Source organism: Macaca nemestrina, chromosome 7, assembly GCF_043159975.1.
Source record: "Macaca nemestrina isolate mMacNem1 chromosome 7, mMacNem.hap1, whole genome shotgun sequence".
Classification (NCBI taxonomy): Eukaryota; Metazoa; Chordata; class Mammalia; order Primates; family Cercopithecidae; genus Macaca; species Macaca nemestrina.
In genome coordinates this window covers 137,585,963-137,607,614 of record NC_092131.1, presented here as the reverse complement: position 1 = coordinate 137,607,614, position 21,652 = coordinate 137,585,963, and the positions used below count along the sequence as shown (strand labels likewise).

At 44.6% G+C, this 21,652-nt stretch overlaps 2 protein-coding genes and 1 long non-coding RNA gene across 9 annotated transcripts in view; 2 read left to right on the top strand and 1 right to left on the bottom strand.

The window, feature by feature from the left end:
* LOC105488719 (thyroid hormone receptor interactor 4) overlaps positions 1–750 on the top strand; it is a 73,222-nt gene extending 72,472 nt beyond the window's left edge. For 4 of the 6 annotated variants that reach the window (XM_071099358.1, XM_024796233.2, XM_011753049.2 and 1 more), the window contains one exon: positions 443–749. In XM_071099358.1, coding sequence (XP_070955459.1) covers positions 443–510 — 68 coding nt within the window. In that variant the 3' untranslated portion in view covers positions 511–749. Of the gene's footprint in view, positions 1–442 lie in introns of all 6 variants that reach the window. The other 2 variants (XR_011625282.1, XM_071099356.1) reach the window with 1 other exon arrangement.
* LOC105488710 (uncharacterized) overlaps positions 1–6,799 on the bottom strand; it is a 35,082-nt gene extending 28,283 nt beyond the window's left edge. The window contains exon 1 of the long non-coding RNA XR_011625301.1: positions 6,659–6,799. This is a non-coding gene — a long non-coding RNA (uncharacterized lncRNA). The remainder of the gene's footprint in view (positions 1–6,658) is intronic.
* Positions 6,800–6,885: 86 nt separating this feature from the next.
* The window catches only part of LOC105488614 (zinc finger protein 609), a 243,690-nt gene continuing 228,923 nt past the window's right edge, over positions 6,886–21,652 (top strand). The window contains exon 1 of one of the 2 annotated variants that reach the window (XM_071099354.1): positions 6,886–6,983. The gene's annotated coding sequence lies outside the window, so the exon portion shown is untranslated. Of the gene's footprint in view, positions 6,984–7,287; positions 7,313–21,652 lie in introns of those variants that run through there. The other variant, XM_011752840.3, reaches the window with a different exon arrangement.

Here is a 21,652-nt window from a genome sequence, read left to right as displayed (position 1 = left end):
CAGCAAAGGAGTGTTGAACTGCTTTTCTCACTGTGAAGGTTCATGCATTATGCTCAGCCAGTTAACAGGTCAGAGGAATGGGTTTCCCACTGTGTGAAATGCCTTCCTTTATTGCATGTGTATATTCTTAAAAATTTGCCTTAGCATCGAACACCCTTAAAAATGTGATATTTCTTTTCTAGTAGCTACAAAATTAGAAATAATTAACTTCTTAGATTCTTAGGACAAATACTCATTGTATGCATTTGTGTATCCCTGTACAGTATTCCCATTGCTTCCTTATTCTTACAGAATGAAACTCTGAAGTTTGGAAGTGTCTGAGTCCTGAAATAAGATAATTGAATGTGACAGGAACACAGTAACCAGAAGACCTGGGAGGCTACAAAAGATTTGCATTGCAAATACAAAAATAAATAATGAGACTTCTTTTTCTCCCTTACAGGGAAACTGGATTCCAAGATCCATCAAGGAGCAAAGAAGGGGTTAATGAAGCAGAATAAAGCTGTCTGACCTAGGAGAAAAGGAACTATACAGCATAGTGGAGTTTTATGTACTAAAATTGCTATCTACTGGTCCTTTGGAATTGAAGTAGTAGAAACCTAAAGGCTTGGCATCAGGCTTGAATATCTCAGAACTTAAACTCTTACCAAAACCTGTATATTTTTCTTAAAGAGTGGGATTCCTACTTTATGTAATGGGTCAAAATCTTTGAATACATTATTTATAAAAACCTATTTAAAAATTCTAAGTCTTTTGACATTTTTCTCAGAATAGTATCAAAAGAGATGGGAACAAGTTGGAAATTCCTTTCCTTTTCGAGACTTGTATTTGTAGTTAGAAAGTGTTTAACATGGCCGGGAGCGGTGGCTCACGCCTGTAATCCCAGCACTTTGGGAGGCCGAGGTGGGTGGCTCACGAGGTCAGGAGATCAAGACCATCCTGGCTAACGCAGTGAAACCTCGTCTCTACTAAAAATGCAAAAAAGTTAGCCGGGCGTGGTGGCAGGCGCCTGTAGTCCCAGCTACTCGGAAGGCTGAGGCAGGAGAACGGCGTGAACCCGGGAGGCGGAGCTTGCAGTGAGCCCAGATCCTGCCACTGGACCCCATCCTGGGTGACAGAGTGAGTCTCCGTCTCAAAAAAAAAAAAGAAAAAAAAGTGTTTAACCTAGGTTAATTATTTTTTTTGAGGGATCCTCTCAGATTTTAAAGTTTCTTATCAAAGGAATAATCTGTAGAGTAATAGGATGTTTGAGGAATCCTGTGCTTAATACAAACCTGTGATGGGACAAAAAGGTTTGTAACAAGTTTTCTGCTCCAATCCAATGTCTCTTGAACAGTCTGAGTGAAATGTGAAAAGCTGAGTAACCCTCATTGGCAATTTTTTTTTTTGGAAGGAATAAGCTGAAGAAGTGCTTCCACTTCTTGGGTTTGAGAAGCCAGGATATGGATGGTGCAGACTGGGAGAAGATGGAGCCACCTGCTAAAGCAGCATGAAGCTGCCCTATTTATTTTGTTGGTATTGCAAAAGCATCACTTGGATGGGGCAATTAGAAACAAACTAAAAAATAAAATCGCCTTAATAAACGCATCCAAATACCCCCCAAATGCTGAAATCAAATCTTTTAAACCATTCACATCCCAGAAAGCTATGTGCTTTGGAAAAAGAAGAGGTTAGTTTGAAACGAGGTTTTTGCTTGTCAGTCTGGCCGTCCTTAGTGAAACACTTTCTGAGGCTGTTCTGAAGAGCTGTCAGAATCTCAGTTGCTGGCATCCTGAGGAAATTCATGGTCTTAAATGTGTATGTTCTGCTTTTTATAAAACACCACCACCACACTGGGGAAGTTGGACTCCCTCCAGCAGTTGTGTGCATGACTTAGAGAGAGCAAGGGAGAGAAAAAAATGTGCCCTGTGTTATGAAAAAGATTAATTTCCCCTTTCTTTAATCCTTCATATTCAGCGTTTATTTGCATTGAAATGCCTCCACTCATTATGCATTGATGTTCACTCAACTGTGAACCCTGCTTGTTGCATAGCTCTAGGCATTGGTTTTGCAGGGCCTGATCACTCTGGATTCCCAGGGAAAACCCACCCGATTCTTGTTCCGGTGATGCAAACATGTAGTATTCCCTTTTTCTGTTCAACCTCTGGAGAAAGGGGAAAGGACTACTAATGTCCACCTCTTTGGCGGGGGGCATGTCTGGGGAGTCTCTTTCTGGCTTCCTACAGACCCTACTATTAATGAAGCCATCCTGGATTCCCTATGCAGCTAATAGTTTACCAAGCAGTAGCACCTTGAATTCTATGCTGGAGTTGTCTGGCTCTCTTAATACCAAAATAAAACTAGAAGGCAGGAGGTGAAGAGCCTAGGGAGGGAGGAAAAATGTTTATTTGAACAACAGCCTGAGCAGAGAGGTGTCTGGATTGATTTTTTCATCTGGATAGACTGTGTGCATGCCGAAAGAAAAACATCAGGAGCTGCGACAGATCAGGTTATGCAACCATTTTGTGTGCTGAGATAAGACAGTTTACAAGAACTTTACAAGTTTACAAGAACCCACCTCAGCATCCAAAATATGCAACTGGAACCTCATTAGTAAATGGCAGAATAACATGGAAACTTCTCCTTTTCATGGTTAGACTGTGAAAGTCTCTCTTTAGTTCATATGGTGGTGGTAGTATAAGGTCTCTCTTTTATTTGTGGAGACACCAGGGAGGAAGTGTGGGAGAAACTTGGGGGTAGATGGCCTTCAGTTGCTCAGTGATGAATAGCACAATTTAAAGCCTAGTGGAAATTCTTAGCAGCCTGAGTGCAAATTTGCCCAGGAATAGCCTTTTAGGACTTTACAACACTTTGCTCAGACTGTGTAACTCTGGGACAGTGTGGCCTAAAGGAAGTTTCACATTTCTGAGCTGGTTTTTTGTTGCAGTCTAAATATCTGTACCCCCTTTTGAATAGTTGGGTTCAATTGCTGTCGACTTCTTAGCTTTTTGGGTTTTTTGTTTTTGTTTTTCCAGCAGGACTCAGTCTCATTTATATAAAGTCAGAGTAGGTGATATATGAAACTGGAGACTCTCTGACGGGGTTTAGGAAGCCTTGGCTTTATTGCTTCTTGGCCTTTTGGCTAAGGTCAAATGTAGGAAGCCTTGGCTTTGCAGTTAGATGTTTGGAATAGAGTAAGGGTTTTTGTTTGTTTCTTGGTATAGCTAATCTGGAAAAAGAAAACTAGGTATCCCCTCTTTTAAGTCAGAAGTTTACATAAATTCATTTTTTCCTAGGAAGTAAGTGTGAAAAATTTAGACTTCAAAACCATTTTTACAAATAATTACAAAGTTATGGCTTCTTTGGATTATAACCTGTAATCTCTTTCCACTTTACTGTCTCTACTAAAGCCCATTATTGTGGATTTCATTTAATTTAGTAAATTTGAAAAATGCACCTAGCCAAGATCGAGACAGTATGGGGTTATTCTCAAAAAGCCAGCTCAAAAAGACCAGTAAAAAGCAATAATCTCTTAAACTAAAGAAATTAGTTAACTTCAGTTTGTTAGGCCTGGTGAGGGACAGAAAATCCAATGATGAAGGAATTTTTTTTCCTAGAGATTCAAATAGCAAGTATACATCTGCTGCTCTTAGCTTCTGTGAATGTGTTCAGAGGGAGGTGATCCATACCACAGGCACCAGCAGCAACAAGGGATCCAGCATGTGGAGGACTTTTCTACTTCTCTCATGCAGAGAAGAAAGAATACAGCCTCAGTGCCATCCTCTGACACAAAGAAACTTGTGTAAATGTCCATTTATGTGTATGTACATAATGTGGCTTAATTCATAGGGTGACAACTGATAACCTGATCCATTTTCAGACTTCATTTGTGACAATGGAGAGTCCAGAGAGACAACCTAGTAAGTGTACCCTAGCTTGAGGTCAGAAAAATGGATGTGTACATAGTGAGTGGGACTGTGCAACAGTGGGGTGGTGGGGAGTTCCTGAGAATACATAGAGGAATGTCACAGGAAGGGAGTAAGATTGTGGCGTAAGGAGAGAAAAAAGCATCAGTACAAAATATTTAAGAGTCTAGAGCCGTACTGTCTATTATGGTAGCCACTAGCCACTTGTGGTTATGAAAATTTCAATTATATGAAATTAAGAATTCAGTTATTCAGTCACTGTTGACCATATTTCAAGGGCTCAAATAGCTACATGTGGCTAGCGACTTTTGCATTGGACAGCACAGATATAGAACATTTCCATTGCTCCAAAAAGTTCTGTTGGATAGTGCTTGTCTGGAGCAGGGGTTGGCAAACTTTTTCTGGAAAGGGTCAGATAGCAAATATTTTAGGCTTTACACAGGCCATGCAGTCCTTGTTTCAACTGTTCAACTCTGCTGTTGTAAAAATGCATCTATAGATGATAATGTAAATGAATGAGCTTGGCTAGAGCCAATAAAACTATTTTTTGTTTGTTTGTTTTTTGAGACAGTTTCACTCTTGTTGCCCAGGCTGGAGTGCAATGGCACGATCTTGGCTCACTGCAACCTCCACCTCCTGGGTTCAAGTGATTGTCTTGCCTCAGCCTCTCGAATAGCTGGGATTACAAGCATGCGCCACCAGGCCCGGCTAACTTTGTATTTTTAGTAGAGATGGGGTTTCTCCATGTTGGTCAAGCTGGTCTCGAATTCCTGACCTCAGGTGATCCACCCGCCTTGGCCTTCCAAAGTGCTGGGATTACAGGTGTGAGCCATCGGCCCAATAAAACTATTTACAGACACTCAAATTTGAATTTCTTTTCTTTTTCTTTCTTTCTTTCTTTTTTTTTTTGTGAGACAGGGTTTTGCTCTTGTTGCCCAGGCTGGAGTGCAATGGCGAGATCTCGGCTTACTGTGACCTCCGCCTCCGGGTTCAAGCGATTCTGCTGTCTCAGCCTCCCGAGTAGCTAGGATTACAGGCATGCGCCACCATGCCTGGCTACTTTTGTATTTTTACAGGGTTTCTCCATGCTGGTCAGCCTGGTCTCGAATTCCCGACCTCACGTGATCGCCCGCCTCAGCCTCCCAAAGTGCTGAGATTACGGGCGTGAGCCACCGCGCCTGGCCTGAAATTTGAATTTCATATCATTTTCACATTATGAAATAGTTTTCTGATTATTTAACTGTTTAAAAATGTAAAAATAATTCTAGCTCATGGGACATACTAAAACAGGTGGTGAGCCTGATTTGACCTGTGAGATGCAGTTTGCCAACCCTTGGTCTAGAGGAACAGTAAATAAAAACTTAAGATTTGTTTACTATGTAGGACATCTGATCACTTGAAAATTTTTAGTGGTTCTTCCAGGCTTGAGAACTTTCTCTGGCTAAAACTTGGAGTTCACTGCAGGAATGTTTACTTTCCTTTATTCCCTATTTTTGCAGTCTAGTTCTCTCCAGTGGCAGAGTCATGCTCCTTCAGTGGGAGATGACTACTGGAATGTTTAATCTTTAATTAAATCACGCCTAAGTCTAAAACACTAAATCCTTCTCTGTCTCCACCTGCTAAGTAGCTGAATCCTCACTTGTAACTTTGTCTAGTATACATTGGAAGTTCGCTGTCACCTGGGATCAGTTCTGCCCCTGTACTGTCTAACAACGTAACTACTGGTTGACCAAAGAGAGATTATTTTTCCTAGACCAGACAGGTTTAGTTTTTATCTTTAGCTATCAACCCCTCCCCCGTCTTTTTATGACCTCACTTTATCTCCAAGTCACATGCTATCTTGAGTGGCACTGTTGAAGGATGCCTCAGGATAGGGGAAAAAAAGGTAAGATAAATGCAAAGCAGAATAAAATGGTCAAGGACACAGGAAGGACATAATAGGGGCTAGGATGTGGGAGGCCTTGAGAAGGTAAATTTGTTTGCTATGGAATGAGGTGGAAGTCTTAGGAGGTCGTCATGAATAGATGTTTCACAAGTGAGAGCTGGGTGGGAGGGCTCACTTAAACATGGACTGAATGCCTACTGTGCATTAGATAGTGTGCTGGGCAATCACAGATGAATGGCAGATAAGGAAAGATAAAAGCTACAATCCTTAGAATGGTGGGTTGGAGAAGGACAGAATAAGACTTTTAGATAATAAAAGGCAACAAGATTTAGTGATATAGGATGGTGAGGGGGAAAGGGATATATAGAGGGATTAGAAATGGGTGCTTTGGGGAGAAAAGTAAGTGGTAATCCTAAAAGAAAAAGCTGGAGAACAAAGGATAAAAAATTAGGAGGTTGGTACTTCGCTGAACTAAGTGCTAAAATGGATGAAACCATCAGGAACTGTGATTGCTCCTCTGTTCTTTGTGGATGCCCATGTTCAGACTCCCTACGGCCCTTTCCTCTCTGTGGTTGAAGGACAACTACAGAAGAGGTGTCTTCTGTATTATAAGGTGCAATACTCCGCCCAGAGACCTCTCTATGAGGAAGTCTGATCCAGCGAGAGTTCTACTGCCCAAGAGGGGACAGCGTTAGGTTCGAGCTCTCCAATCCATGTTTCTTTGAGTTTATCTTGGTTCTAACCAGCACGCCAGGTTTTCCAGCATTCCCTGAGCTAAGACTCCCTAATCTGGGCTCCCGGTGAGCGCGCATTCCAAGACCCAGGATTTCGCTCCTTCATCCAGGTTCCGGGTTTCCACTGCGCTCACCCGCTCCTGACTCCACACACGCGCGGAATCCGGATCCGAGGGCCTGGTAATCCAGTGTCCGTGTCTTCCGGGTGACTCTGGTTGTCCCGGATCGCGGCGGCGGCGGCGGCGGTGGCGGCGGCTGAGGGACCCGCGGCCCCGGACACAGCGGCACCGGCCGGGCGGGGCGGAGCGGCGCGGGGAGGGGGCGGAGAGCCGGAGCCGGGGTGGGGTGGGGGGGAGGGGCCGCGGGAACGGATGGCGGCCTGGGCCCCGTAGCAGCGGCGGCTCTACGGCCCGGGGCCCCGGGCGGGCGGAGGTGGCGGCTCCCGGGACCGGCCGCGCGGTGAGTCCGGAGCTTTGTGTGGAGCCGGGACTGGGGGAGGAAAGAGGCGGCGGCACCGATGGGGCGCGGGGCTGAGGGGAGCTGATGGGGGCCGGGGGCGGCGGCGCTGCCTGACGGAGGAAGTGGGGGTTGGGGGGGCTGGGGCGGAGCGAGGGGAAGGTGTGTAGGGGGGGTCGTTGCGTGGGTGGGGGAGGGGGCGTCGAGGGGCGCTGGGTGAAGTTCAAAGCGTGGCCAGGGCCGGTTCAGGCTGAGGGTAGGGGTGCACGGAAGGGGATTAGGGTCTGGCTAGGTTATGGGAGCAGGCCAGAGAGTTTCCGAGGCGAGTCTGGGTACGTTGAGGGCGCTCAGGGCGACTGGGGCCAGTCAGGGAGTTGGCGGGGGTGGGGGTGGGGGGGACAGGGGTTGTTCAGAGCATAGGGTCGGAAGCAGGACGTGTGCGTGACCCAGGAGTAGGGAGCAAGGTGGCTGGGATCGTGCAGTAAGAAGGTTGTGGGTGTGTGCCCCTAACAGTCTTCAGGTCACATTTACTCCTGTCCTTTTCTTCAAGATGGAGGGATCCCTGGGCCTGGACCTTAACTGCTATCCTTGTACCCCCGGGAGGGTTTGTGACCCTATCCTGTTTGGAAAATCCATGCTGCCCTCTTTTCCCTTTATGTGTAATTACGGTTGGATCATCTCTGTGCTTTGCTCAGATTCTCCTTCCTCCCTCTGGGGTTGAGGAGGAGGAGACACATCTGACCAATTAATGTGTGTTTGTGAAACAGGCAGCAGCAAACAGTCATTTCAGCTTCTAGGAATTAGGCTCACACAGGGTGGAGAGATCAGAGCCCTTCAGGGGGAATATTTCTGAACAAATCACAGATGATTAAATTCTCTAAGAAACAGCTCCCTACCTAAATCAGAGTGGGAAAGATGGGGAAAAAAGCCTGTCTGTTTCCAGCCATGTGTCCAGAGCCTCAGGGGTTGAGGAGAGTCCCCAAGCCCCTACAGGCCTCCTTTTTCTGTATTAGGCTTTGCTCTGCAGCCTTGAGTTAATTTCACCCCTGCTGCTTTGTCTTGGGGGAGGGAGTGCTGGTTTAGGCTGTTGTGAGGAGATGACTGTTCTGCTGCCACACACAATAGTCGTGTCATTTTATCGGGAGTGCTACCCCAGGGCTGAGAACTGCTGCAGCAGAGATAAACCGGTCCCTCTCACCCGCCTATTGTGTACACAGTGAAGGTCATAGGTTCAAGTCTTGTCTGAGAGCTTTGGATATGCTCCATCTCCCAGGCTCCTCAGTGCCATTTTCTTCCTTTTCCAGACTGGGGCTTGCCATTGGAGGAGGCCAGACAGAAAGGCTCTTCTTTTTGAGTGAGGAACAATGCAGAGCTCATTGGCACACATTTTTCAGAAGAATAGGGGATGCCAGCCATGTTGTGCCTGCCTCTTTGGCTAGCCTGTACTAAGTTGTGAAGGAATAGTGTCTGGTAGACTCAACTATGATGTTTGTTTCAGACCCTTAAGGAAGAAGACTTCAAGGGAAGGTTCTACTCTTAGTTGAATCATCATATTTAATTCTTTTATATAAATGGAACACTCATGGCAGTGATTTTTGTTTGTTTAGGAATACCACTAAAAACCTGTGCAGGGTTAAGATGGGGAGTCAAGCCCAGGTGCAGTGGCTCATGCTTGTAATGTCGGCACTTTGGGAGAATGAAGCCAGAGGATGGCTGGATCCCAGGAGTTCAAGACCAGCCTTGGGCAACAAAGCAAGACCCTGTTTCTTTAAAAATAAAAAATAAAAAAGTCAAGAACCAAGTACCTTTTTAATGGTGACTTCCTGGTCAATGATAATAGCACAATAAAAAAGCCACAGAATTTGCCTGTCTGGGCAAGGGCTGTGGGAACAAACCTTTCAATATTTATTTTAACTCTAATGAAAGGACATGACTTGCTCATTGTGCAAAAGTCTGTATCTACCTCTCTACTAAGAAGAAATTTGCCAAAGAAATAAACATTTTTGAAAAAATGTATAGGTCTTAGGGATAATTAGAGAAGTATGAGAACAAACTAGAAGGAATGCTATTGTACATATCTGATAGAAGTGCCCAAATAATGTTTATGTACTATTAGTTGTGTAAAACATTATTTGGGACCAGGCCTGGTGCACACACCTGTAATCCCAGCGCTTTGGGAGGCTGAGGCAGGAGTATCACTTGAGCCTAGGAGTTTGAGAATGGCCTGGGCAACATAGTGAGAACCCATCTCTACAAAAATTAAAAAAAAATAAAGCTAGCTGGGCATAGTGGGACATGCCAGTGGTCCCAGCTACTCAGGAGGCTGAGGTGGGAAGATCACTTGAGTTCAGGAGTTTGAGACCAGCTTGGGCAACATGGCAAAACCCCATCTCAACAAAAAATATAAAAAATATTAGCTGGGTGTAGTGGCATACGCCTGTGGTCGCAGCTACTTGGGAGGCCAAGGTAGAAAGATCTCATTGAGCCCAGGAGGTTGAGGCTGCAGTGAGCCGTGATTGCACCGCTGTACTCCAGCCTGGGTGATAGACCAGGACCTTGTCTCAAAAAAAAAAAAAAAAAAAATTATTTGGGCCTGGAAAAGGGGTTTCCATTTAGAACATTAAATACAACTTTTCTTTAAAAAGAGATTAGAAGTAAAACTCATTGTGAGTGGGGAATTGTATATAATGTACTGTGTACACAATAGCCAACCATTTCCCATAGGATATTGTTGAATAAGAACTTTAGCCTTTGGTTTTGGTAAAGGTCTTTCTGAGGCAGTGAGTCTGCCTGTGGTGCCTCCCTTATCCCTTTATTTCAGTGAGTTTCTTTAAATGATGCCCTGCCACTTAGGTGTTGGGCCTTTGAGAGGAGGGAACAGGTTGTTCTGACCTTTATATATTTTTCGATAACAGAACTGTCTTCAGGCCTTACTGGAGGTGTTGTCTGTCTTTAGACTATTTCCAACTCTGTGTTCTAGGCATATTTGAGTGAAGCCTCAGCTAAACTGAGTCCAAAGCTTTTTGCTCTTGGGCTCTTAGCATTTATTTCTCAATGCTGTCAGGTGACAGTGAAGGCAGAAGCCTCAGATTAAATTTGTCCTGATTAGATTTAGTGGCTTCAGAGTTGGGCCCTTGCCACAAGGAATCTCATGCGAGTCTTCTGATTGTAACCATCATTCAAAGAGTGCTTTGGATTCCCCCCCAACCACCCCGCCCAGCTTCTTGGTAGAAAAAAATTTCCCTGTGATAGAGGTCTAGAAAGTTGGACAGATTAGTGCTTATTTCGTGAGGATATGGAAGCATAATTTTGGCTCCTGGTAGCAATTATGTAGCAATTAGCATATAGCAACTAAATGACTGGAACACGATAATTTGTTGAGGGGTTTACTGATTGCTCTGTCAAGTGGAAGTGCCACTCCTTATTTATTTGACTCAGAACACTATTGCCTGAGCTTAGCCATGGAGACTAAGTATAGCAATGATATGTGTTCTCCAGAAGTTCCCACTCTGCTTCCTCTTTGTATTTACTTCTTTGCCAGGTACCTTAGTACTTGTACTGCCCTTTTCTCCTACTTAGAAGCAATTGTTACTTCCCTTATGGAAAACTGGTCATGGATGGGAATACTGTCAAGCAGATGGAACTAGCCTGAGATAAGGTAGCCTTATATTGTGTGGGAAGTTTTCTTTTCAGTCACTTAATTCTCTCTTCTACTTGATTTTTCAAAATCAGTTTCCTTTAAAACAAACCAACAAACAAAAACCCCACAAAATGCAAAATATCATAGTGTATTAAATACGCCTTCATGATACCTTCCTTATAAAAGTCTGTGACAGACAAAATGAAGATAGGTGATGTTGATTGGCAGGTTCTGGGTCCACTAAGTGTCAGTGAAGGACTCTTTTCACTAGGGAACAGGTAATTCACCAAAGCACCTGCCTAGCTGGGCATGTGGAATTGGCAGCAGCTGTGCAGCTGAAGAGGGATTACTGAGCAGGTGGTTGAAGAATCACATGCCACAGTGACAAGAAAATACTTGGTCTTCTGTGGTTTAGGTTCAGTTTGTATGTGTGAAATTGCACTTTGTTTCACATTTCTTAATGCTTGTTGATTTGTTAGTAAGATGGTAATAGAATAGAGAAAGAGATTCTTCTGTATCTGTGGTTTTTTCGATCACTGAGTAGCATGCCCTAGACATGGCCCTACACTGCTCTATTGTATTTATGGGAGTTCTGGCTTGGGAGGGAAATAGTGGTAATTCAGTGTTTCTAGTACTTGTTTATTAAAGGGAAATGGGAAGGAGAAAATTCCTTGCTTTCAGTGTGGTGAAAAAGATTTAGCCTACTGGGTGGATACCTAATAGGTTTTATGCAAATGATGTAATTGATTTTTTGTGTAAGTGTTCCTGACATGCCTTACTCAAGACATTTGCATGTGTTTTTATATTATGAATATATTTCCCCACGTGAAGTTTGCATCTCTTCAGTTTTCTGGTTTTTTTGTTTGTTTGTTTTTTCTTTTTTTAAGACGGAGTTTCGCTCCTGTTGCCTAGGCTGGTGTATAATGTTGCGATATCGGCTCACTGCAACCTCTGTCTCCCAGGTTCAAGCGATTCCTTGGGTCAGCCTCCCGAATAGCTGGGACTACAGGCGCCCACCACCAAGCCCAGCTAATTTTTGTATTTTTAGTAGAGATGGGGTTTCATCATGTTGGCCAGGCTGCTGTCGAGCTCCCGACTCAGGTGATCCACCCGCCTCGGCCTCCCAAAGTGCTGGGATTACAGGTGTGAGCCATCACGCCCTGCCAGTTTTTTTTTTCTTCAATTTTTAGTTTCTCCCAGCACCTTTGTAACTCTTCCCTGACATTGACATTAACATCACTTGTTAGAACCAAGTTGTCACCAGAACAAATAATGTTAAGAAACATCAGCACTAAATATTTATCTTAAAAACGGATATAGGGCCGGGTTCGGTGGCTCACGCTTGTAATCCCAGCACTTTGGGAGGCTGAGGTGGGCGGATCACAAGGTCAGGAGATTGAGACCATCCTGGCTAACATGGTGAAACCCCGTCTCTATTAAAAATACAAAAAATTAGCCGGGCATAGTGGCGGGTGCCTGTAGTTCCAGCTAGTTGGGAGGCTGAGGCAGGAGAATGGTGTGAACCCAGGAGGCGGAGCTTGCAGTGAGCCGAGATTGCTCCACCGCACTCCAGCCTGGGCAATAGAGGGAGACTCTGTCTCAAAAAAAAAAAAAAAATGGATATAGGCTGGGTGCAGTGGCTCATGCCTGTAATCCTAGCACTTTGGGAGGCTGAGGCGGGCAGATCATCTGAGGTCAGGAGTTTGAGACCAGCCTGGCTGACATGGTGAAATTCCGTCTCTACTAATAATACAAAAATTAGCCAGGCGTGGTGGTGCACGCCTATAGTAATTCCAGCTACTCGGGAGGCCGAGGCAGGAGAATCGCTTGAACCAGGAGGTGGAGGTTGCAGTGAGCTGAGATTGTGCCATCGCACTCCAGCCTGGTCAACAAGAGTGAAACCCTGTCTCAAAAAAAAAAAAAAAGTTGGTGGGGAGTATAGCATTTCCTATAACTTGGGAAAAGTCTATTTGAGGTTTTCTGAAAATTCAGGTTTTTTTTTTTTTTATAGATTATCACCTTCTGTTAATATGATTTTCTCTTTCATATGTTCGTGCCACCAATAGGCAATGCCATAGAGCCTAAAACTTATAAGCAAGTAACTTTGTGTTTATTTTCTGACCTTTTTAGTGCCTTCCATTCATTTTCTATATTAGGCCAACAGGTTGTGTGCCCCTTCTCTTGAAACATACACACAGGACCTAATGGAATTCACAGGGTACTAATTAACGGGTGATTGAAGAGAAATGAGCCATATGAACTGTTTTAAAGTTCAGAACTCTCTTTCCCACAGCACAAGTGGAGTGAAGGCTCTTTGAGGGAAAGTGAGGCCAAACTATGACTCAGGTCAGGGCCTATGGAGCACTGTGTAGACGGGACATTTGCAGTAATCTACCTAAACCTGGTTTATAAGCTAGCTTTAAGTGGAAGCCTAGCGACAGCAGTTAGTTGTTTAGTATTCACTTCTAGGAAAGAATGTCAAGTTCTTGATTTCCTCATATGAAGCTATGGCAGTTTTTGTGTTTGTTTTATTAAAACTGTTCACAAACCACTTATCCTTTCCTAGCACTCTCAGTAGTTTGCTTCCTTTTACCTCTCCCCCACCCCCATCTCTTATCCCACTTCTCTACCCTGAAGACTTCTTCTCTAGCAGCTTGGAAACACTAATTACTGTAGCTATTATAGTCACAACCCAGATCCTCCACCTCCTTCTCTCTCACCCCTTTCTTTCTTCCCCCCTCCCTTTGCTCTAGCAGCAGGAGTTGAGCTGCAGTCTCATGAGCACAGTCAGATCTATGAATGAGCTTTATATCTTGTCAAGGCAGAACTCCAGATCCAACAGGGCTAATTTTTCATGGTTCTCTTGCTGTTTGTTCTTGGATCAGAGTCCCAGAAATAAGAGATGGCAAATACCTATCAGGTCATATCTAGTCCATCACTCAGGGACAAACCTAGGATTTTTCTCTTGTCTCTGAGAACTTTTTCCTTCTTTCTTTTGCAGGTGAGAGCTGTCTGATGCCAAGCAAGCTCTGAAACTGCCTTCTTTTTATTGTGTTCTCTAGTCATTAGTGTCTGGCCAACTACTTTGGTTTTTTTTTTTATTATTCCATTTTCAGGAATACTTGCTCCCAGCAATATCTCTACCCCTTCTTCAGTGCTTTCTTCTTGATTGTTGGCATCACCTTTGTGGATTCCTTTTGTACCATCAGTTATCTATGCCAGAAGTATCACTTTTCTGATCTTTGCCACAAGTGTCACTGTGGCCTGCTTTTAAGGAGGTAATTTGATGGAAACACAAGACATAAATTCTAGCAGGTGGTAATTAATGAAATACTTTAGAAAATATGTGCCTCGGCCAGGTGCGGTGGCTCACGCCTGTAATCTAAGCACTTTGGAAGGCGGATCATGAGGTCAAGGAATCGAGACCATCCTGGCCAACATGGTGAAATCCCGTCTCTACTAAAAATACAAAAATTAGCTGGGCTTGGTGGCGCACGCCTTTAGTCCCATCTTCTCGGTAGGCTGAGGCGGGAGAATTGCTTGAATCTGAGAGATGGAGGTTGCAGTGAGCAGAGATCATGCCACTGCATTCCAGCCTGGCAACAGAGCAAGACTCTGTCAAAAAAAAAAAAAAGAAAATATGTGCCTTAAGTAACCCCTGTACTATATGAACAAATGTTGCTGCTTCTGTTCTAACACTTCTCTTTATGCGGATGAAATTTTATTTTTCTGTGTCTTTGTTATAGTTAAAATATTGTCTAGAGTATTATGTTTTCTTTATTAGTATGCTTTTTTTTTTTTCTTTTTCTTTTTTGAGACAGGGTCTTGCTGTGTCACCAGGCTGGAGCATAGTGGCACAATCACCATCACAGCTCACTGCAGGCTTAACCTCCTGAACTCAAGCAATTCTCCCACCTCAGCCTCCCAAGGATTTGGAAGTACAGGCAGGCACCACTACAGCCAGCTAATTTTTTTTTCCCTCCCTTCGTCCGTCCTTTCCTTTCCTTTTCCTTTCCTTTCCTTTCTTTCTTTCTCTCTTTCTCTCTCCTTCCTTCCTTCCTTTCCCTTTCTCTGTCTCTTTCTTGCTTTCTTTCTTTTCCTTCCTTCCTTTCTTTCTCTTTCTCCCTTTCTTTCCCTCCCTCCCTCCATTCCTTCCTTCCCTCCTTCCTTCCTTCCCTCCTTCCTTCCTTCCCTCTTCTCTCCTCCTCCTCCTTCTCCTTCCTTGAGACAGGGTCTCACTCTGTTGCCTAGGCTAGAGTGCAATGGCACAATCACAGCTCATTCCAGCCTCGATGCTGCCACACCTGGCTAATTTTTTTGTGTTTTTTGTTTCACTGTGTTGCCCAGGCTTGTCTGGAACTCCTGGGCTCAAGCTACCCTCCCACCTTGGCCTCCCAAAGTGCTGAGATTATAGGCGTGAGCCACTATGACCAGCCCAATTTTTAAATTGTTTTTGTAGAGATGGAGTCTTACTATGTTGTGTGCCACTGCATTCCAGCCTGGTTGTCCAGGCTGGTCTTGAACTCCTGGACTCAAGCCACAGGCATGAGCCATCATGCCTGGCTAGTATAGCGTTTCAAAGAATAGAGGGGAAAAAAATCATAGAATTGAGAGTCATGAAACTCAGATTCTGATCATTACTATGCCTCTAATTAGCTCTTTGACCTTGTGCAAGTCATGCCCCTGTTTTCATGTGCCTCATCTGTAAAATGAACATATTAGACAGGATGATCACTGCGGTTCCATTTAGCTGTAGAACTTCAGAATACCAGGATTGAGAGTCGGGTTGACACCTGTAGTCCTAGCACTTTGGGAGGCTGAGGCAGGAGGATCACTTGAGCCCAGGAGTTGGAGACCAGCCTGGGCAACAGAGAGGCCTCATATCTTAAAAAAAAAAAAAAAAAAAAAAATTCAGCCTGGCCAACATGGAGAAACCTTGTCTCTACTAAAAATACAAAATTAGCCATGCATGGTGGTGCATGCCTGTAATCCCAGCTATTTGGGAGGCTGAGGCAGGAGAATCACTTGAACTTGGGAGGTAGAAGTTGCAGTGAGCCAATATCAAGCCATTGTACTCCAGCCTGGGCAACAGGAGAGAAATGCCGTTTCAATAAGTAAGTAAATAATTAGCCAGGTGTTGTGCACTGTGGTCCCAGCTCCTCAAGAAGCAGAGATGGGAGGATCGCTTGAGCCCGGGAGATTGAGGCTGCAGTGAGCTGTGATCTCACCACCGCACTTCAGCCTTAGTGACAGAGCAAGACCCTGTTTCCAAAAAAAAAAAAAAAAAATTCTAGATTATGGTGGAAGAACAGGACAAAAGTTTTTGACATAAGTGAGCTTTTTTTTTTTTTTCCCTATTGCTATGTCAAAAATATAGCCAGTATTGTATTCAGAAGGGCTAATGAGTGCAATTTCAGCTCCCTGGGGCTTGACTCTCACTACTCTTTGATTTGTTTGGAAAGCTGGACTTTTTATTAGGCCATCTTTTTTTGGAGGGTTTTGTAGCCTCATTCTGCAGGCTCACCAACTTGCCACATATATCTTTTTCTAGTGTGTTTAAGACATAGGAGTGGAAATGAGAAAGCTGCAAAAAAAGCTGGCCTAGCGTGGTGGCTCACGCCTGTAATCCCAGCACTTTGAGAGGCCGAGGCGGGTGGCTCAGGTTGAGGTCAGGAGTTCGAGAAAGCTGCAGAATAGGAACCTTAGCTAGTGAGAAGAAAGTTGTACCTGGAAGGATTTGCCATCTATCAATAAGAAGTAACTTTGTAAGTTGAGTCAAGGAGGTAATAATCTATTATATCTGAAATCTGGGAGCTAAATTGGACTGATTATGGAGGTTAGTTGGGTATTTTTCCACTTTTGACTAGTCAGTAGAAGCTCCACTTTGAATTAACTTCTTGGGATGAGTACAAGTTGAGTTGCCCAGAGTGTTTTGTTCAGAAAATAAAATTATGTTGTTATTTATATATTTTTGACAGGGTCTTACCCAACCTTGACCTAGTGGGTTCACCTCAGCCTTCCAAGTAGCTGGGACTACAAAAGTGTGCCACCACACCTGGCTAATTTTTGTATTTTTTTTTTGTAGAGATGATGTTTGCCATGTTGCTCAGGCTAGTCTTGGAACTCCTAGGCTCAAGCCATCCTCCTGCTTCAGCCTCCCAAAGTGCTGGAATTACAGGTGTGAGCCACTGCACCCAGCCAATGACGTTATTTTTAATGCTGAAAATGCACATTGATGACATTTGGTGACGTATGACGAACAAGGGGGTATCTCTGAAATACCCTCCTAAAAGAGACGAGAAATTAAAAACTGGTTGGTTGGTAAGTGTTTCAGGAACTTTCAGATTGAGAGTAATGAGTAATGTTACGAAGTATTTGCTTTCAAGCGGTTTTTTTTTTTTTTTTGAGACGAAGTCACTCTGTTGCCCAGGCTGGAGTGTGTTGGCGCGATCTTGGTTCACTGCAACCTCCGCCTCCTGGGTTCAAGCAATTGTCCTGCCTCAGTCTCCTGAGTAGCTGGGATTACAGGCGTGTGCCACCATGCCTGGCCAATTTTTGTATTTTTAGTAGAGACAGGGTTTCACTATGTTGGTCAGGCTGGTCTCGAACTCCTGAACTCATGATCTGCCTGCCTTGGCCTCCCAAAGTGTTGGGATTATTGGCGTGAGCCACTGCGCCTGGCCGCTTTCAAGCAGTTTTTTTTGTTTGTTTGTTTGTTTTGTTTTGTTTTTGAGACGGAGTCTCGCTGTGTTGCCCAGGCTGGAGTGCAGTGGTGCAATCTTGGCTCACTGCAAGCTCCGCCTCCCAGGTTCACGCCATTCTCCTGCCTCAGCCTCCCGAGTAGCTGGGACTACAGGCGCCCGCCACCATGCCCGGCTAATTTTTTTTTTTTTTTTTTTTTTTAGTAGAGACGGGGTTTCACCGTGTTAGCCAGGATGATCTCGATCTCCTGACCTCGTGATCCGCCCATCTCGGCCTCCCAAAGTGCTGGGATTACAGGCATGAGCCACCGTGCCCGGCCTCAAGCAGTTTTAAGGAAATGAAATTACACAACCAAGTTGTTAATTCTCTGTGTTAGGATTTTTATCGGCATTTTCCAGTTAATTCTTTGATATGGGACTTCAAGTAGCAGCTATTAATACTTATTGAATGGTAAGAGGATGCTGGTCTTTTAGTCTGTTGTTGTTGTTAACATAGCAGAATCACAGGTTTAATCTACCTTTGAACATTGGAAATAATGTTCACTGTTTTCAGATTTGTACTTAAAACATCTGTTGGTCCAGGCACGGTGGCTCACACCTGTAATCCCAGCACTTCAAGAGGCCAAGGCTAGCAGATCACTTGAGGCCAGGAAGAGACTAGCCTGGTGAACATGGTGAAATCCCATCTCTCCTAAAAATACAAAAAAATAAGCTAGGCGTAGTGGCATATGCCTGTAATCCCAGCTACTGGGGAAGCTGAGGCATTAGAATCATTTGAACCTGGGAGGCAGAGGTGGTAGGGAGCCGAGATTGCACTACTGTACCCCAGCCTGGGTGACAGAGCAAGATTGTGTCTTTAAAAAAAAAAAAAAAAAAAAATCTATTGGTCTGAGTAGAAAAGTTTAATAGACAAAACTATTGTTTGTTTTGGATCATTAAAAAGTCCTGAGAGTGGGCCGGGCGCGGTGGCTCACACCTGTAATCCCAGCACTTTGGGAGGCCAAGGTGGGCAGATCACCCGAGGTCGGGAGTTTGAGACCAATCTGACCAACATGGGGAAACCCTATCTCTACTAAAAATACAAAATTAGCCGGGCGTGGTAATGCATGCCTGTAATCCCAGCTACTTGGGAGGCTGAGGCAGGAGAATTGCTTGAACCCTGGGAGGCGGAGGTTGCCGTGACCTGAGATCCTGCCATTGCACTCGAGTCTGGGTGACAAGAGCGAAACTCTGTCTCAAAAAAAAAAAAAAACTTGAGAGTGCCTTGCTTTATTCCCAGCCATTTGTAGCACATTACTAGTTTTTAGGTCATCTAAAAGTTATTTGGGGAAGTGTTCCACTTGAATGTGAGATTTTAGAATGATTTATATTAGAAATATGGCCGGGTGCGGTGGCTTGCGCCTGTAATCCCAGCACTTTGGGAGACCAAGGCGGGCAGATCACCTGAGATCAGAAGTTCAAGACCAGCCTGACCAACATGGAGAAACCCTATCTCTACTAAAACACAAAAAAATTAGCCGGGCATGGTGGCGCATCCCTGTAATCCCAGCTACTCGGGAGGCTGAGGCAGGAGAATCGCTTGAACCCGGGAGGCGGAGGTTGCAGTGAGCTGAGATTGCACCATTGCACTCCAGCCTGGGCAACAAGAGTGAAACTCTGTCTCAAAAAAAAAAAAAAAAGATTTATATTAGAAATATAAGTAGTTTTTTTCCCCTGCCCCTCCCCCCCCCGAGATGGAGTTTCGCTCTTGTCGCTCCCAAGTAGCTGGGATTACAGGCATGCATCACCGCGCCTGGCTAAATTTGTATTTTTAGTAGAGATGGGGTTTCTCTATGTTGGTCATGCTGGTCTTGAATTCCCGACCTCAGGTGTTCCGCCAACCTCAGCTTCCCAAAGTTCTGGGATTATAGGCATGAGCCACCTCACCTGACCAATATAAGTAGTTTTTTTGTTTGTTTTTGTTTTGTTTGTTTGTGACAAACTGTCGCTCCGTCGCCCAGGCTGGAGTGCAATGGTGCAGTCTTGGCTCACTGCATCCTCAGCCACCTGGGTTCAAGTGATTCTCCTGCCTCAGCCTCCCGAGTAGCTGGGATTATAGGTGTCTGCCACCACGCCCGGCTAATTTTTGTATTTTTTAGTAGAGATGGGGTTTCTCCATGTTGGTCAGGCTTGGTCTCAAACTCCTGATCTCAGGTAATCCACCCTCCTCGGCCTACCAAAGTGCTGGAATTACAGCCGTGAGCCACCGCGCCCAGCCTATAAGTAGTTTTTATAGATGGTTTAACAAAAAGTGCGAAGTGCAGCATGGGGGTTGGATTGCAAAGTAGCCAAAGTGGGTACCACAAAACCTTTGGCTATCAGACCACAGCATGAAATCCAGATTAGGCAGTTAGTCCACATTGCTGGTACCACATTTCATGCTGGTATCCATAGAAAGTTTCTTAGACTGTAGTTCAGTATTTGTGGCAAAGGATAGCAGTGTCTGCTCTATCCTGTGTACAAAGTACAGCTACTGGGGTCTTGGGATATTAGCAGTGGCATACCTAGCAACACTCCTAGGTGGGCACTTTGTGTCTGGTTGAGATGAATTTTCATTCATATAAACAGAAGTGAATGTTCATGAATATAAGACAGGTGCGGTGGCTCTTGCTTGTAATCCCAGCACTTTGGGAGGCCAAGATTAGAGGATCACATGAGCCTAGGAGTTCAAGGCCAACCTGGACACATAGTGAGACCCCATCTCTACAAAAAATTTGAAAACTTGCCATGGTGGCACACTCCTGTAGTTCCAGCTACATGGGAAGTGGATCACTTGAGCTCAGGAGGTTGAGGCTGCAGTGAGCTGTGATCATGCCACTTTATTCCAGCCTGGGCAATAGTGAGACCCTGTCTCAAAAAATAATAAAAAAAAATAAAGACCAAGAATGTACCTTGTAAATTTCAGTTACAAATTCTGAAATTCGGTGTAAAACTCAGCGTTTATCTTTGTTTTGGAATGGATGCTTCTAGAGCAGAGTTCTAAAGAATGGTATCAGAAATGAAACTATCAGAAAAGACATGGAATTGTGAAGCTTATGAGATACATATCTGAAAGGTATATAGGGAAGGGAAGAAATTCATTTCTACTTGACATACGCTTTCAGATGTACTTCCAGTTCATAATTTGAAACCTGTCTATGCTTTTCTCTTTGAAGCATTGCTGGTCTTCCAGTTGCTTTGGCTTAAAACTTTTGACTCATATTTGGTTCTTTTTTTTTTGTTCTGTTTTGAGATGGAGTCTTGCTCTGTCGCCCAGGCTGGAGTCCAGTGGCGCGGTCTTGGCTCACTGCAACCTCTGCCTCCCGAGTTGAAGTGATTCTCCTGCCTCAGCCTCCCAAGTAGCTGGGATTACAGGTGCCCATCACCATACCTGGCTAATTTTTGTATTTTTAGTAGAGGCAAGATTTCACCATGTTGGCCGGGCTGGTCTCGAACTGCTGACCTTGTGATCCGCCTGCCTCGGCCTCCCAAAGTGCTGGGATTACAGACATGAGCCACCGCGCCTGGCCTCATATTTGGTTCTTTTTTTCATCCTCACCACCTCGTTTGAATCATTCACCAAATTAAGTATCTAAGGATTCACTAATTGGATAGCCTGACATTTAGCCTCACTTTTTCTTTTTCTTTTGCTTTTTTTTTTAACGTAGAGTCTTGCTCTGTCACCCAGGCTGGAGTGCAGCGGTGCAATATCGGCTCACTGCAACCTCCACCTCCTGGGTTCAAGTGATTCTCCTGTCTTAGCCTCCCAAGGAGCTGAGATTACAGGTGCGTTCCACCACGCCCAGCTAATTTCTGTATTTTTGTATTTTTTTTGAAATGGAGTCTCAGTCTGTCACCCAGGCTGGAGTGCAGTGACGTGATCTCAGCTCATTGCAACTTCCACTGCCCAGGTTCAAGCAATTCTCTTGCCGCAGCCTCCTGAGTAGCTGGGATTACAGGCGCCTGCCACTGCACCTGGCTAATTTTTGTATTTTTAGTAGAGACGGGGTTTCACTATCTTGGCCAGGCTGGTCTTGAACTCCTGACCTTGTGATCCACCTGCCTCGGCCTCCCAAAGAGTGGAAATTACAAGTGTGAGCCACGGTGCCCGGCCTATTTTTGTGTTTTTAGTAGAGATGGGGTTTCGCCATGTTGGTCAGGCTCGTCTCAAACTCCTAATCTCAGGTGATCCTCCTGCCTTGGCTTCCCAAAGTGCTAGGATTATAGGCGTGAGCCACCACACCCCGCCTAGCCTTGCCTTTTTTTTTTTTTTTTTCTTTCTTTTTTAAGACTGAGTTTTGCTCTTGTTGCCC